General features: G+C 39.7%; 1 protein-coding gene and 1 long non-coding RNA gene across 2 annotated transcripts in view; both read left to right on the top strand.

The window, feature by feature from the left end:
- LOC140708936 (uncharacterized) overlaps nt 1–17,087 on the top strand; it is a 115,760-nt gene extending 98,673 nt beyond the window's left edge. Inside the window, exon 2 of the long non-coding RNA XR_012089247.1 lies at nt 16,772–17,087. This is a non-coding gene — a long non-coding RNA (uncharacterized lncRNA). The remainder of the gene's footprint in view (nt 1–16,771) is intronic.
- A 197-nt stretch (nt 17,088–17,284) lies between these two features.
- Nucleotides 17,285–18,303, top strand: LOC103221895 (olfactory receptor 2B6-like). The gene is given in 2 exon segments (XM_037996201.2): nt 17,285–17,537; nt 17,539–18,303. Coding segments are annotated over 2 exon segments (1,008 nt in total). The 5' UTR covers nt 17,285–17,294.
- The last annotated feature ends 233 nt before the right edge of the window (nt 18,304–18,536 follow it).

The following is an 18,536-nucleotide window of genomic DNA, read 5'->3' on the forward strand; positions in this document are numbered from 1 at the left end:
CCCGGGTTCACGCCATTCTCCTGCCTCAGCCTCCTGAGTAGCTGGGACTACAGGCGCCCGCTACCACGCCTGGCTAACTTTTTGTATTTTTAGTAGAGACGGGGTTTCACCGTGTTAGCCAGGATGGTCTCGATCTCCTGACCTTGTGATCCGCCCGTCTCGGCCTCCCAAAGTGCTGGGATTACAGGTGTGAGCCACCGCGCCCGGCCGGGATATTGTTCTTAATATCCAGGTTTGGAGAGGATGATATTACTCTCAATATCACAGGGGTTGTAGACACCCTTTGTGATATTGTTCCTAATATCCAGGGTGGAAAAGGAAAAATTACTCCCAATATTGCAAGGGTTACACACCCGCCTTTTGATATTGTTCCCAATATCCAGGGAGGAGAGGATAATATTACTCCCAATATCACAGGGGGTGTACACCTCTTTTGTGATATTGTCCCTAATACCCAGGGGAAGAGAGTATACTATTACTTTCAATATCACAGGGCATTTACACCCCTCTTGTGATATTGTTCCTAATATCCAGGGGTGAAGATGATGATATTAATGTGAATATTGCAGTGGGTGTACACTGCTCCCCAGGTGATGCTACTCCTAATATCCAGCGGGGGAGAAGATGACATACTTCCAATATCGCAGGGTGTGTACAACCCCCACCCTGTGATATTGTTCCTAATATCTGGGGATGGGGGAGGGGGCAAAGGATGATATTGCTCCCAATATCGCAGGGGATGTACACCACCCCGTGATATTGTTCCTAATAGTTAGATTGGGAGAAAATAATATTACTCCTCATATTGCAGAGGATGTACACCCCCCCGTGATATTTTTTCTAATACTCAGTGGGGGAGAGGATGATATTACTCCCAATATGGCAGGGAGTGTACACCTTATATGTGATATTGTTTCTAATATCCAGGCAGGGAGAAAATGATGTTACTCCCAATATCGAAGGGGGTGTACATTCCTGCTGTGTTATTGTTCCTAATATCCAGAGGGAAAGAAAATGATATTACTTCCAATATCGAAAGGATTGTACATCCCCTCGTGATATAGTTCCTAATATGCAGGGAAGGAGAGGGTGATATTACTTCCATTATAGCATCGAGTGTACATTCCCCCTGTGATACTGTTCTTAATATCTAGCAGGGAGAAGATGATATCACTCCCGATATCACAGAAGGTGTACACCTCCCTGTGATATTATTCGTAATATTCAGCAGGGGAGATGGCGATATTGCTTCCCATACCTCAGGGGGTGTACATCCGCCTGTAATATGGTTCATAATATTCGGGGGAGGGGGAAGAGGGTGATATTGCCTCCCATATCGTGGGGGTGTACACACCTTTGTATAGAGGGGGAAGGGTGATATTGCTCCCCATATTGCAAGGGGTGTGCACCCCCCTGTGATATGGTTTGTAATATCCAGAGAAAGAGAGGGTGATATTGCTTCCCATATCGCGGGGGGTATGCAACCCCCCGTGGTATGGTTCGTAATAGCCAGGGGGAACAGATGGTGATATTGCTCCCCATATCGTGGGGGGTGTACACCCCATGATATGGTTTGTAATATCTGTGGGGGAGAGGGTGATATTGCTCCCCATATCGCGTGGAATGTACAGCCCCCTTTGATATGGTTTGTAATATCCAGTGGGGAGGGGGAGAGAGTGATATAGCTCCCCCTATTGCGGAGGATGTACTGCCCCCTGTGATATGGTTTGTAATATGCAAAAGGGGAGAAGATTATATTACTCCCAATATCGCAGGGAGTGTACATCCCCCTTTGATATGGTTTGTAATATCCAAGGTGGAGGAGAGGATAATATAAATCTCCCAATATTGCAGGTGTGTACATCCCTCCTGTGATATTGTTCCTAATATACAGAGGAAAATAGGATGATATTACTCCTAATATCACAGAGGGTGTACAATCTTCCTGAGACATTGTTCCTAATATTAAGGGAGGGAGAGGATGATATTATTTCCAATATCGCAGGAAGTGTACATCCCAGCTGTGATATTGTTCATAATATTCAGGGAAGAAGAGGATGATTTTACTTACAGTATCACAAAGGGTGTACCCCTGCCCCCCCGTTATATTGTTCCTAATGTCCAGGGGAAAAAAGCATATTACTCACATTATCCAGGAAGTGCACACCCACTCTGTGATGTTGTTCCTAATATCCAGGGGGGAAGAGGATGATATTACTCCTAATATTGCAGGGGGTGTACACTACCCCTGTGATATTGTTCGTAATATCTAAAAAACAAAAAAGACAAGGATATTATTCCAATATTGAAGGGGTTGTACACCTCCCCTGTTATTGTTCACGGGGGAAAAGGATGATATTACTCCCAATATCGCAGGGGTAAACACCATCAGTGTGATATTGTTCCTAATATCTAAAACAAAACAAAACAAACAAGCAAACAAAAACACAAAAGACGATGATATTACTCTCAATATCAGAGGGAGTGTACACCTCCCTTGGGTTATTGTTCCTAATATCCACGGGAGAAGAGGATGATATTACTCCCAATATCACAGTGGGAGTACACCCCACCCCATGATATTGTTTCTAATATCCAGGGGGGTGAAAATGACATTACTCTCAATATCAAAGGGGATATATATCCCCGGTATGATATTGTTCCTAATATTCAGGCGGGGAGATGATATTACTCCCAATATCGCAGGGGGTATACACTCCTCCTGTAATATTGTTCCTAATATCCGGGGAGGAGGATTATTACTCCCAATACTGTAAGAAGTGTACACCTCCTCTGTCATATTTTTCCTAATATCCAGGAGGGAAGGGGATGATATTACTCCCAATATGCAGGGGGTGTACACCCCTCCCATACTGTTTGTAATATCCAGTGGGGAAGAGGATAATATTACTCCAAATATTGCAGTGGGTGGCCACGCCCTCTGTGATATTGTTCCTAATAATCAGTGGAAGAGAAGATGATAGTACTCTTAATATTGCAGCAGGTGTACAATCTTCCTGTAATATAGTTCTTAATATTTTGGGGGAAGAGAGGATGATATAACTCCTAATATTGTAGAGTCGTACACCACCCCTGTGATGTTGTTCCTAGTATCCTTGAAGGGAGAGGATGATATTACTTCCAATATCACAGAGGATGTGCACATTTTTGTGATATTGTTCATAATATTCAGGGTGGAGAGGATGATATTACTCGTAATATCACAGAGGGTGTATACCCTCCTATAATATTGTTGGTAATATTTAGGAAAGAAGAGGATAATATTACTTTCAATATTGCAGGGGGTGAACACCACCATGTGATATTGTTCACAATATCCAGTGGACAGAGAATGATATTACTCACAATATTGCAGGGGGATGTAACCTACTGTGAAATTGTCTGTAACATCCAGAAGGGAAGAGAATATTATTACTCCGAGTATCACGGGTAGGGGGATCTGTACACACCCCCCCCTTGATATTGTTCATAATATCCAGCAGGGGAGAGGATGATATTAATCCCAATATCTCAGGTGGTGTACACCCCCCTGTGATATTGTTCACAAAATTAAGGGGAAGAGAATGATATTACTGCCAATATCATAAACACCCTCTGTGTACACTTTCCTGTAATATTGTTTGAAACATCCAGGAGGGAAACGATGATATTACTCCCAATACCGTAGAGGGTGTACACCTGCCTGTGACACTGTTCTTAATATCCAAGGAGGAAGAGGATGATACTACCTCTAATATCACAGGGGGTGTACACACCCCTGTGATATTGTTCCTAAAATCTAGGGGGTGGACAGAATATTTCTCCCAATATCGTAAGGGATTTACATCCCCCTCTGATATTGTTTCTAATATCCAGGAGGTAAGTGGATGATATTACTCCCAATATCGCAAAAAGTGTTCCTGCACCCTGGGATATTGTTTCTAATATACAAAGAGGAGAGGATAATATTATTCCCAATACCACAGAGGGTGTAAATTCCCTATGATATTTTCAGTAATATTCAGGTGGAAAGAGGATTATATTACTCCAAATATCGCAGGGTGAGCACACCCCCCCGTGATACTGTTTGTAATATTCAAGGAGGAGAGGATATTTCTCCCAATACCATAGAAGGTGTACACCCACCAGTGATATCGTCGGTAATATCCAGAGGGGAAAAGGATGATATTACTCCAAATATAACAGAAGGTGTACATCTTCCTGTGATACTGTTCATAATATTAAGGGAAGGAGAGGGTGATATTACTCCAAATATCTCAGAGTGTGCACTCCGTGTGATACTGTTCCTGATATTCAGAGGGACAGAGGATAATATGACTTCCAAAATCACAAGGAGCATATACTCCCCTGTGATATTGTTTTTAATATCAAGAAGAGGAGAGGATGATATTACTCCCAATATCGCAAAGACAGTACACCCCTCTGTGGTATTGTTTTTTTATGTTATTTTTTAAATTTTTATTATTATACTTTAAGTTCTAGGGTACATGTGCATAACGTGCAGGTTTGTTACATATGTATACCTGTGCCATGTTGCTGTGCTGCACCCATCAACACGTCAGCACCCATCAACTCGTCATTTACATCAGGTATAACTCCCAATGCAATCCCTTCCCCCACCCCCTCCCCATGGTAGGCCCTGGTGTGTGATGTTCCCCTTCCCGAGTCCAAGTGATCTCATTGTTCAGTTCCCACCTATGAGTGAGAACATGCGGTGTTTGGTTTACTGTTCTTGCGATAGTTTGTTGAGAATGATGGTTTCCAGCTGCATCCATGTCCCTACAAAGGACACAAACTCATCCTTTTTTATGGCTGCATAGTATTCGATGGTGTATATGTGCCACATTTTCTTAATCCAGTCTGTCACTCATGGACATTTGCGTTGATTCCAAGTCTTTGCTATCGTGAATAGTGCCTCAATAAACACACGTGTGCATGTGTCTTTATAGCAGCATGATTTATAATCCTTTGGGTATATACCCAGTAATGGGATGGCTGGGTCATATGGTACTTCTAGTTCTAGATCCTTGAGGAATCGCCATACTGTTTTCCATAATGGTTGAACTAGTTTACAATCCCACCAACAGTGTCAAAGTGTTCCTATTTCTCAATATCCTCTCCAGCACCTGTTGTTTCCTGATTTTTTAATGATTGCCATTCTAACTGGTGTGAGATGGTATCTCATTGTGGTTTTGATTTGCATTTCTCTGATGGCCAGTGATGATGAGCACTTTTCATGTGTCTGTTGGCTGTATGAATATCATCTTTTGAGAAATGTCTGTTCATATCCTTTGCCCACTTTTTGATGGGGTTGTTTGTTTGTTTCTTGTAAATTTGTTTGAGTTCTTTGTAGGTTCTGGATATTAGCCCTTTGTCTGATGAGTAGATTGCAAAAACTTTCTCCCATTCTGTAAGTTGCCTGTTCACTCTGATGGTAATTTCTTTTGCTGTGCAGAAGCTCTTTAGTTTAATGAGATCCCATTTGCCAATTTTGGCTTTTGTTGCCATTGCTTTTGGTGCTTTAGACATGAAGTCCTTGCCCATGCCTATGTCCTGAATGGTATTACCTAGGTTTCTTCTAGGGTTTTTATGGTTTTAGGTCTAACATTTAAGTCTCTAATCCATCTTGAATTAATTTTCGTATAAGGAGTAAGGAAAGGATCCAGTTTCAGCTTTCTACTTACAGCTAGTCAATTTTCCCAGCACCATTTATCAAATAGGGAATCCTTTCCCCATTTCTTGTTTTTCTCAGGTTTGTCAAAGATCAGATGGATGTAGATGTGTGGTATTATTTCTGAGGACTCTGTTCTGTTCCATTGATCTATGTCTCTGTTTTGGTACCAATACCATGCTGTTTTGGTTACTGTAACCTTGTAGTATAGTTTGAAGTCAGGTAGCGTGATGCCTCCAGCTTTGTTCTTTTGGCTTAGAATTGTCTTGGCTATGCGGGCTCTTTTTTGGTTCCATATGAACTTTAAAGCAGTTTTTTCCAATTCTGTGAAAAAACTCATTGGTAGCTTGATGGTAATGGCATTGAATCTATAAATGACCTTGGGCAGTATGGCCATTTTCACGATATTGATTCTTCCTATCCATGAGCATGGTATGTTCTTCCATTTGTTTGTGTCCTCTTTTATTTCACTGAGCAGTGGTTTGTAGTTCTCCTTTACATCCCTTGTAAGTTGGATTCCTAGGTATTTTATTCTCTTTGAAGCAATTGTGAATGGAAGTTCATTCCTGATTTGGCTCTCTGTTTGTCTGTTACTTGTGTATAAGAATGCTTGTGATTTTTGCACATTAATTTTGTATCCTGAGACTTTGCTGAAGTTGCTTATCAGCTTAAGGAGATTTTGGGCTGAGACAATGGGGTTTTCTAAATATACAATCATGTCGTCTGTAAACAGGGAGAATTTGACTTCTTCTTCTCCTGACAGAATACCCTTGATTTCTTTCTCTTGCCTGATTGCCCTAGCCAGAACTTCCAACACCATGTTGAATAGGAGTGGTGAGAGAGGGCATCCCTGTCTTGTGCCAGTTTTCAAAGGGAATTTTTCCAGTTTTTGCCCATTCAGTATGATATTGGCTGTGGGTTTAAGATGATTTTGAGATATGTTCCATGAATACCGAATTTATTGAGTGTTTTTAGCATGAAGGACTGTTGAATTTTGTCAAAGGCCTTTTCTACATCTATTGAGATAATCATGTGGTTTTTGTCTTTGGTTCTGTTTATATGCTGCATTACGTTTATTGATTTGCATATGTTGAGCCAGCCTTGATTCCCAGGGATGAAGCCCACTTGATCATGGTGGATAAGCTTTTTGATGTGCTGCTGGATCTGGTTTGCCAGTATTTTATTGAGGAATTTTGCATCAATGTTCATCAGGGATGTTGACCTAAAATTCTCTTTTTTTGTTGTGTCTCTGCCAGGCTTTGGTATCAGGATGATGTTGGCCTCATAAAATGAGTTAGGGAGGATTCCCTCTTTTTCTATTGATTGGAATAGTTTCAGAAGGAATGGTACCAGGTCCTCCTCGTACCTCTGGTAGAATTCAACTGTGAATCCGTCTGGTCCTGGACTTTTTTTGGTTGGTAGGCTATTAATTATTGCCTCAATTTCAGAGCCTGCTATTGGTCTATTCAGGAATACAGCTTCTTCCTGGTTTAGTCTTGGGAGAGTGTAAGTGTCCAGGAAATTATCCATTTCTTCTAGATTTTCTAGTTTGTTTGCGTAGAGGTGTTTATAATATTCTCTGATGGTAGTTTGTATTTCTGTGGGGTCAGTGGTCATATCCCCTTTATCATTTTTTATTGCGTCTATTTGATTCTTCTCTCTTTTCTTCTTTATTAGTCTTACTAGCGGTCTATCAGTTTTGTTGATCTTTTCAAAAAACCAATTCCTGGATTCATTGATTTTTTGGAGGGTTTTTTGTGTCTCTATCTCCTTCAGTTCTGCTCTGATCTTAGTTATTTTTTGCCTTCTGCTAGCTTTCGAATGTGTTTGCTCTTGCTTCTCTAGTTCTTTTAATTGTGATGTTAGAGTGTCAATTTTAGATCTTTCCTGCTTTCTCTTGTGGGCATTTAGTGCTATAAATTTCCCTCTACACACTGCTTTAAATGTGTCCCAGAGATTCTGGTATGTTGTATCTTTGTTCTCATTGGTTTCAAAGAACATCTTTATTTCTGCCTTCATTTCGTTATGTACCCGGTAGTCATTCAGGAGCAGGTTGTTCAGTTTCCATGTAGTTGAGCAGTTTTGATTGAGTTTCTTAGTCCTGAGTTCTAGTTTGATTGCACTGTGGTCTGAGAGACAGTTTGTTATAATTTCTGTTCTTGTACATTTGCTGAGGAGTGCTTTGCTTCCAATTATGTGGTCAATTTTGGAAAAAGTGTGATGTGGTGCTCAGTAGAATGTATATTCTGTTGATTTGGGGTGGAGAGTTCTGTAGATGTCAATTAGGTCTGCTTGGTGCAGAGATGAGTTCAATTCCTGGATATCGTTGTTAACTTTCTGTCTCATTAATCTGTCTAACGTTGACAGTGGGGTGTTGAAGTCTCCCATTATTATTGTATGGGAGTCTAAGTCTCTTTGTAAGTCTCTAAGGACTTGCTTTATGAATCTGGGTGCTCCTGTATTGGGTGCATATATATTTAGGATAGTTAGCTCTTCCTGTTGAATTGATCCCTTTACCATTATGTAATGGCCTTCTTTGTCTCTTTTGATCTTTGATGGTTTAAAGTCTGTTTTATCAGAGACTAGGATTGCAACCCCTACTTTTTTTTGTTCTCCATTTTCTTGGTAGATCTTCCTTCATCCCTTTATTCTGAGCCTATGTATGTCTCTGCATGTGAGATGGGTCTCCTGAATACAGCAGACTGATGGGTCTTGCCTCTTTATCCAGTTTGCCAGTCTGCATCTTTTAATTGGACCATTTAGTCCATTTACCTTTAAGGTTAATATGTTATGTGTGAACTTGATCCTGTCATTATGATATTAGCTGGTTATTTTGCTTGTTAGTTGATGCAGTTTCTTCCTAGCATCAATGGTCTTTACGTTTTGGTATGTTTTTGCAATGGCTGGTACTGGTTGTTCCTTTCCATGTTTAGTGCTTCCTTTAGGATCTCTTGTAGGGCAGGCCTGGTGATGACAAAATCTCTAAGCATTTGCTTGTCTGCAAAGGATTTTATTTCTCCTTTACTTATGAAACTTAGTTTGGCTGGATATGAAATTCTGGGTTTAAAATTCTTTTCTTTAAGAATGTTGAGGCCAGGCGCAGTGGCTCAAGCCTGTAATCCCAGCACTTTGGGAGGCCGAGACGGGCGGATCACGAGGTCAGGAGATCGAGACCATCCTGGCTAACAAGGTGAAACCCCGTCTCTACTAAAATAATACAAAAAACTAGCCGGGCGAGGTGGCGGGCGCCTGTAGTCCCAGCTACTCGGGAGGCTGAGGCAGGAGAATGGCATAAACCCGGGAGGCGGAGCTTGCAGTGAGCTGAGATCCGGCCACCGCACTCCAGCCCGGGTGACAGAGCAAGACTCCGTCTCAAAAAAAAAAAAAAAAAAAAAAAGAATGTTGAATATTGGCCCCCACTCTCTTCTGGCTTGTAGAGTTTCTACTGAGAGATCTGCTGTTAGTCTGGTGGGCTTCCCTTTGTGGGTAACCCGACCTTTGTCTCTGGCTGCCCTTAACATTTTTTCTTTCATTTCAACTTTGGTGAATCTGACAATTATGTGTCTTGGAGTTGCTCTTCTCGAGGAGTATCTTTGTGGCATTCTCTGTATTTCCTGAAAATTAATGTTGGCCTGCTCTACTAGGTTGGGGAAGTTCTCCTGGATGATATCCTGAAGAGTGTTTTCCAACTTGGTTCCATTTTCCCCCTCACTTTCAGGCACCCCAATCAGACGTAGATTTCATCTTTTTACATAATCCCATACTTCTTGCAGGCTTTGTTCATTTCTTTTTCTTCTTTTTTCTTTAGGTTTCTCTTCTCGCTTCATATCATTCATTTGATCCTCAATCGCTGATACTCTTTCTTCCAGTTGATTGAGTCGGTTACTGAGGCTCGTGCATTTGTCACGTATTTCTCATGTCATGGTTTTCATCTCTGTCAGTTCGTTTATGGCCTTTTCTGCATTAATTATTCTAGTTATCAATTCTTCCACTCTTTTTTCAAGATTTTTAGTTTCTTTGCACTGGGTACATAATTCCTCCTTTAGCTCTGAGAAGTTTGATGGACTGAAGCCTTCTTCTCTCATCTCGTCAAAGTCATTCTCCGTCAAGCTTTGATCCGTTGCTGGTGATGAGCTGTGTTCCTTTGGAGGGGGAGATGCGCTCTTACTTTTTGAACTTCCAGCTTTTCTTCCCTGCTTTTTCCCCATCTTTGTGGTTTTATCTGCCTCTGGTCTTTGATGATGGTGACGTACTGATGGGGTTTTGGTGTGGGTGTCCTTCCTGTTTGTTAGTTTTCCTTCTAACAATCAGGACCCTCAGCTGTAGGTCTGTTGGAGATTACTTGAGGTCCACTCCAGACGCTGTTTGCCTGGGTATCAGCAGCAGAGGCTGCAGAAGATAGAATATTGCTGAACAGCGAGTGTACCTGTCTGATTCTTGCTTTGGAAGTTTCCTCTCAGGGGTGTACTCCACTGTGTGAGGTGTGGGGTGTCGGTCTGCCCCTAGTGGGGCTACTCAGGGGTCAGGGACCCACTTGAGCAGGCAGTCTGCCCATTCTCAGATCTCAACCTCTGTGTTGGGAGATCCACTGCTCTCTTCAAAGCTGTCAGAGAGAATTGTTTGCGTCTGCAGAGGTTTCCGCTGCTTTTTTGTTGTTGTTGTTGTTTTTTAGCTGTGCCCTGTCCCGAGGGTTGGAGTCTACAGAGACAGGCAGGACTCCTTGAGCTGCTGTGAGCTCCACCCAGCTCGAGCTTCCCAGCCGTTTTGTTTACCCACTTAAGCCTCAGCAATGGCAGGCGCCCCTCCTCCAGCCTTGTTGCTGCCTTGCCGTTAGATCGCAGACCGCTGTGCTAGCAATGAGGGAGGCTCCGTGGGTGTGGGACCCTCCTGGCCAGGTGTGGGATATAATCTCCTGGTGTGCCTGTTTGATAAGACCCTTGGTAAAGCGCAGTATTGGGGTGGGAGTTACCTGATTTTCCAGGTGTTGTGTGTCTCAGTTCCCCTGGCTAGGAAAAGGGATTCCCTTCCCCTTTGTGCTTCCCAGGTGAAGTGATGCCTCGCCCTGCTTCAGCTCTCGCTGCTCAGGCTGCAGCAGCTGACCAGCACTGATTGTCCCACACTCCCTAGTGAGATGAACCCAGTATCTCAGTTGAAAATGCAGAAATCACCTGTCTTCTGTGTCGCTCATGCTGGGAGCTGGAGACTGGAGCTGTTCCTATTTGGCCATCTTGCTCCGCCCCCCTCTTCATGTGTTCTTAAACCATGTGGTCAGATACTTCTCTGCTCACTCTTTGTTTTTTTGTGCACCCCATTTGCCAAAGATCTATAGATTCTTCTGTCTCCCAGCTCCAGTTTTTCATCCTCGAGGGGATCATTAGCATGTTTTTAACTTCTGATTTAGGCAAATTAAACTCTCCTATTTCCGTTTTATTCTTATACAGTCAGAAAGGCAAGTACTCCCTGCTGTCCTTTCTAGACATTTAAGCTGAATTACTGAATTTAGTCTTAGATCTTTCATTTTTATTTTCTATTTTTCTTCCATTTCTTTTTGTGTTTGTATATTTGACAGTTACTTATGTGACTATTATTATGTATTAGACAAAAATTTACTATCTTTATGTACTTCTTTTTTCTGTCTTACTGTTTTTCTTTCCTTTCCATTTTTCTTCTCTCTTAACTCTACTTTATGAGTTTATCTACTGCTATTATTTTCTTATTATTCACTTTACCTCTATTTCCTACACACTTTCAATATTTAGGCACAAATGAAGTATATGGAACACCAGGGGAACAGGCTACATATACTTCTTTAATAACTTTACTGTTTTCATTGGGTAAAGTATACAATTAATTTTATTCATAACTTTCCAAACTTAACCCAGAAACTTAATAGCACTTAATAGAAACAAATAACTGTGCCTACTGGAACAGAAGCAGTAGGAAAATATAAAGATTGTGAAAATGTTATTACTAATTTTTAAATGTAGGAAAAGAAACACAGCTTTCTTCAGATTTAGAACATTTTCTGAGTTCTAACTAAATGAGATTCTGAAAGAGACTCTAGCAAGAAAACAATCCAGACAGAATGAAGGTAGCATTCCAAAACTGTCTTTTTAGGATTTTATTTTATTTATTTTTATTTTTTATTTTTTATTTTTTAAATTTATTTATTATTATTATACTTTAAGTTGTAGGGTACATGTGCATAACGTGCAGGTTTGTTACATATGTATACTTGTGCCATGTTGGTGTGCTGCACCCATCAACTCGTCATTTACATCAGGTATAACTCCCAGTGCAATCCCTCCCCCCTCCCCCCTCCCCATGATAGGCCCCGGTGTGTGATGTTCCCCTTCCCGAGTCCAAGTGATCTCATTGTTCAGTTCCCACCTATGAGTGAGAACATGCAGTGTTTGGTTTTCTGTTCTTGTGATAGTTTGCTAAGAATGGTGGTTTTCAGCTGCATCCATGTCCCTACAAAGGACACAAACTCATCCTTTTTTATGGCTGCATAGTATTCCGTGGTGTATATGTGCCACATTTTCTTAATCCAATCTGTCACTGATGGACATTTGGGTTGATTCCAAGTCTTTGCTATTGTGAATAGTGCCACAATAAACATACGTGTGCATGTGTCTTTATAGCAGCATAATTTATAATCCTTTGGGTATATACCCAGTAATGGGAAGGCTGGGTCATATGGTACATCTAGTTCTAGATCCTTGAGGAATCGCCATACTGTTTTCCATAATGGTTGAACTAGTTTACAATCCCACCAACAGTGTCAAAGTGTTCCTATTTCTCCACATCCTCTCCAGCACCTGTTGTTTCCTGACTTTTTATTGATCGCCATTCTAACTGGTGTGAGATGGTATCTCATTGTGGTTTTGATTTGCATTTCTCTGATGGCCAGTGATGATGAGCATTTTTTCATGTGTCTGTTGGCTGTATGAATGTCTTCTTTTGAGAAATGTCTGTTCACATCCTTTGCCCACTTTTGGATGGGGTTGTTTGTTTTTTTCTTGTAAATTTGTTTGAGTTCTTTGTAGGTTCTAGATATTAGCCCTTTGTCAGATGAGTAGATTGCAAAAATTTTCTCCCATTCTGTAGGTTGCCTGTTCACTCTGATGGTAGTTTCTTTTGCTGTGCAGAAGCTCTTTAGTTTAATGAGATCCCATTTGTCAATTTTGGCTTTTGCTGCTGTTGCTTTTGGTGTTTTAGACATGAAGTCTTTGCCCATGCCTATGTCCTGAATGGTACTACCTAGGTTTTCCTCTAGGATTTTTATGGTATTAGGTCTAACATTTAAGTCTCTAATCCTGTTTGCAGATGACATGATTGTATATTTAGAAAACCCCATTGTCTCAGCCCAAAATCTCCTTAAGCTGATCAGCAACTTCAGCAAAGTCTCAGGATACAAAATTAATGTGCAAAAATCACAAGCATTCTTATACACAAGTAACAGACAAACAGAGAGCCAAATCAGGAATGAACTTCCATTCACAATTGCTTCAAAGAGAATAAAATACCTAGGAATCCAACTTACAAGGGATGTAAAGGACCTCTTCAAGGAGAACTACAAACCACTGCTCAGTGAAATCAAAGAGGACACAAACAAATGGAAGAACATACCATGCTCATGGATAGGAAGAATCAATATTGTGAAAATGGCCATACTGCCCAAGGTCATTTATAGATTCAATGCCATCCCCATCAAGCTACCAATGAGCTTCTTCACAGAATTGGAAAAAACTGCTTTAAAGTTCATATGGAACCAAAAAAGAGCCCACATCTCCAAGACAATCCTAAGTCAAAAGAACAAAGCTGGAGGCATCACACTACCTGACTTCAAACTATACTACAAGGCTACAGTAACCAAAACAGCATGGTACTGGTGCCAAAACAGAGATATAGACCAATGGAACAGAACAGAGTCCTCAGAAATAATACCACACATCTACAGCCATCTGATCTTTGACAAACCTGAGAGAAACAAGAAATGGGGAAAGGATTCCCTATTTAATAAATGGTGCTGGGAAAATTGGCTAGCCATAAGTAGAAAGCTGAAACTGGATCCTTTCCTTACTCCTTATACGAAAATTAATTTTTAGGATTTTAATTGGACAAGGAAATACTTGAATACTGATTAAGAAGTATTCTTCTATAAGAAATCCTACAACACAGAAGTAGTCTTCCTTTGACCATAATAGATAAGGCAAAATTGAATTCAGAAATATACACGTAAAGATAAAATTATTTCTCAGTATTGAATCAAAATTTATTTATATAATAATCTTCTAATCAACTGGCAGTGATATGTGTTCCATTTCTTTGGGGATACAATACAAAATGTAATCATATTTTTAAGGCTCTATTCCTAAAGACTCACTGTCCCAGGTGAGAAATGGGAGAAGAAAGGAATTGGATAGCACCAGTTTGAATAAAGAGTGGCATTATAGAGATACAAAATGACAAGGTTTAAAAAAGGAGAAGCCCCAGAAGTTTCTAAAATCACTTCCACGTAATTTTACCATGTGAGTAGTTCTACTAATATTGCAGCTACTGCTTTTGTATTATATATGGTCTTGTATAGGTTTTTTTTAAATTTACAAAGAAAATATACATCCAATTGTCATTGAAGTACTATGGAGTTTATACGCAAGTATTTTAATTCTCTTGATCTGGTTGAACAAACCAGGTTACAAGGGTATGAAGTGACATATTTAAAGTCCATTAGTTTTTAGTAAGTAAAATAAATGTATTTATTGGTTAATCAGTTACATCAATTTGAGAATTAGCAATAAAACCTTAAAACTACCAATAGGGCATATTTTGACTCTGCTTTGACCTCTTGGGCTCTGAATTAGTAACTGATGTATATGGGTATGGTTGTGATGAAATGTGAGTGAAACTGATTGAGGTCATAGGTGAAAAATAACGATATAAAAATGCTAATGTAATCTAGGAATAACATATCAGAGCACCAAAGGAAAAAGCTTCATGATTGCTGGTTTCAACTAAATTCAAACTGATGAACACATAGTAAATACCTATTATATTTAACATATACTCTTACTTATAAAAGTCACATGCTGACTCTTTCAAAAGAGTATGTAATCGATATAGTCAGGAAAACATGTCAAGTACAAAAAAGACAGAAAAAAAATCTCTATCTCTCCCATATATGGATGTATATCTATATATGAGTATATATGTATGAGTATATCATTAAAAAATATCCAATCATATATATATGTCATATATATAAATGAGTATATCATCAGGAAATTACAAATAAATATTCTGGATGACCAGTAAGAAAGGACAGCAAGAAATACTTAAGGACATTTTTGCATTTGAGATGATCCTTACAGGATACAAAACAACAATGGCATTTCGCATCAGCCTAAATACAAGGGGTGAAGGGAGAAGGTCACAAGTTTGGTTGCATCAATGAATATGTCTGCATTGGTTCAAGTGCTTGTTATATGAGGCCTGAGTCCAAGAGTGCATTTTAATATAATGTGTCAGAATACAGAGAGCCACTGAAGAATTTTGAACTGAAATGTACATGGCCACATTTTAACAATGGAAAGGCTGTTCTCCAAACCAGCTAGGTTGTTTTGAAGATGAGAGAACAATTGTAAGTAAGAATAATAGTTTGAAACTTAGAGATCACAGGACACTGAACTATTTTCTATAAGTCTGCCTTAATGTTTTCAGATAGATACAGATTTAATGGATAGATTTGAGATACAATGGTAAAGAAGAAATTAGTCCAGCTGACATCTTATGTGACATGTATGCAATTATAATTCAAAGGGAATGATGACCTCTGCATACCAAAAGAATTGTTATTCTGTAAACACATGAAGAAATTAGAAATGTTAATGAATGGATAATAAAATCAGTTTTGAATTTAGTGATTCTTATGTCTAGCTGTGAAGCAAGTTTTTATCCCTATCATTTCTCGCTGTCACTCACATGGTCATTCACATGGTCTAAGTCCATAACTCAGATGACACAATTTGAAAAATAGAGCTGGCCAACTAAGTACATGAACCCTACTAAGTCAGGATCACAAGAAGAATATGACGTAGGGCAAATGAGAGAATCAGAAAAGTAAATAGAGGATCCTGAGCTAATTTCAGAGCAGTCACATTTTGTTTACTATCCTCTAATAAATATTTATTATTACAAATATCATTATAAACTGTGTATAAATGCATAAAAATAAAACAATTATAATATATCTGGGGATTCATGATTAGGTAAGTATATAATAATCATTAATAGTCATTGAATTATTAGTATAAGACAAGAACTGAGCTATGTTTGCAATGTACACTCTATTCCTTAATTTGTACAGCAGTTCTATGAGATGGGTATAATTATGCTCATTTGAAAGATGAGAAAATTGAAACACAGGAAGATTAAATGACATCTCCAAAGTCACACAGCTGATGAATGGAATGACTGGGATTTGGAGGAAATCCCAGTCTTTTATAAATGTCTTTTATAAAACAACTAGAGAAAAACATGGCAAATTTACTAAAAGATAAGAGTCAAACATAAACAAGAAATTTGGGATTGTAGGGAATGGAAAAATTTGCAATTGGAGTTATTCTTTAGAAATTATATGATAAAGGAATTGCGTGATTTGGACGGGCAAAGAGCAGGATAGAGGGAATTTAGATGGAAAAAATAGTATCAGTAATTAGAAAATATGTGAATAAAGAAGGGAGAGAGAGGGAAAATGATTAAGTTTATATGTGCTGAGAATGGTCCTGAGGGACTAGAAATTCATATACATCCTCAAATTTCAAGGATTTAAATATTTAAAACTCTTTCTGGTGATTTCTTCCAGAGATTAAAGTTTCATCAGATTTATCCAGATACTTTTAAAGTTGCATTTTCACAGCAAACAAATTTCGAAGGACTGATTGTTTTTTTGTGTGCGTAATTTTGTTTGATTTTTCTGGCTTCTTTCTCCCTATTTTTAAATTTTCTGAGTAGGACTAGCATTAAAACTTGAAAGGGGTAAAACGGGTCCTGACACTCCATCCTTTTATCATGCAGACTTTATGAAGTGCTGCAGTTCTTACAGTGTTTTCTGACCATGATCTGTACAAAGCGGATGAACATGCCAAGATGTCTTTGCTCTCCCTGGCTGCAGATCCTCCTGTAGTCTTCATGCTGGCCTTCATTTGACCTGTTTGTGGGAAGCTTTGCCTTTTCCTTCTGTTTTAATCTACACTCTGTTGCCACCATTAAATATCCATGAATGTAGAGTTGACGGTGGTACTAATAAAACTGTTTAGAAGAGAAAATATGAAAACTCAAATGAAGTGAGTAGCTAACCAGAAGACACATATTAAAGAAGCAAAATTCCCAACTATGTTGCTGGTGTGGTATTTATTCTTTTCTTAGTAATCTTTCAATATTACATTGATGATGTTGTCTCCACAATTTATCATAACCAGGATATAGATGCAAATGACATTTTACTGTCATGAAGATACAGATGCAGATTAGAGCAAAAATGAAAATTTAATCTCAGCATCTCTGATCTCTAATTCTCAGTGGTTTCCTCTTACTATTGATGTCTATCCCTAACTATGGGTATTTAGAGGTCTCAGCTGGAATTTCACCTACCAGTGCTGACATGTGGATCTACAATCAAAGCTCGCTACATGATTTTATCCTATTGGGATTTTCTGACCTTCCCTGGCTAGAGACACCCTTCTTTGTAATCTTTCTGGTGGCCTACATCTTTTCCCTATTTGGAAACATCTCCATTATCCTAGTTTCCTGCCTGGATCCCCAGCTTGACAGTCCCATGTACTTTTTTTGTCTCCAATCTATCCTTTCTGGACCTCTGCTATACCACCAGCACTGTCCCACAGATGCTGGTCAACCTCCGGGGAGCAGAAAAGATCATTAGCTATGGGAGTTGTGTTGCCCAACTCTATATATTTTTGACCCTGGGTTCTACTGAATCCATACTTCTAGCCATCATGGCCTTTGACCGTTATGCTGCCATTTGCAAGCCCCTTCACTACCCAGTCATCACGAACCAGAGACGCTGTATCCACATGGCTGCTGGCACTTGGTTCAGTGGTTTTGCTAACTCCGTTGTCCAGTCCACTCTCACAGTGGTGGCCCCAAGATGTGGACAGAGGGTATTGGACCATTTCTTCTGTGAAGTTCCAGCCCTTTTGAAACTAGCCTGTATTGATATTGGTGTGAATGAAACTGAGCTCAATGTACTAGGCGCTTTGCTTCTCCTGGTGCCACTCACCCTCATCCTGGGCACTTATGTGTTCATTGCTCAGGCAGTAATGAGAATCCGCTCTGCTGAAAGTCGCTGGAGGGCTTTCAATACCTGTGCCTCACATTTGCTGGTGGTCTCCCTCTTCTACTTCACGGCCATCAGTATGTATGTCCAGCCTCCCTCTAGCTATTCTCATGACCGGGGAAAGGTCATGGCTCTCTTCTATGGCATTGTCACACCCACCCTCAACCCATTCATCTACACATTGAGAAACAAGGATGTGAAAGCTGCCCTGAGAAGATCACTGACTAAAGAGTTTTGGATTAAGACAAGATGATCTCTGAAAAGAAGTCCTAAGAAGCAAGGATAGATATGTTTGACTTTCAAAAAGATGTCAGACATGGAATTGATGAGGGAATAGTATCAAGTGACACAAAGTTCACAAGTGGAACAAGACTAAGAAAAAAGCAATTAACTCTTGGTAAAATCTATGTAGCATTTTTTCACTTATGAGAATACCTGCTTTACAATATTGAATTCCATCAAGTCAGTCTTTTTTTTCTCCTTTTT

Source organism: Chlorocebus sabaeus, chromosome 17, assembly GCF_047675955.1.
Source record: "Chlorocebus sabaeus isolate Y175 chromosome 17, mChlSab1.0.hap1, whole genome shotgun sequence".
Classification (NCBI taxonomy): Eukaryota; Metazoa; Chordata; class Mammalia; order Primates; family Cercopithecidae; genus Chlorocebus; species Chlorocebus sabaeus.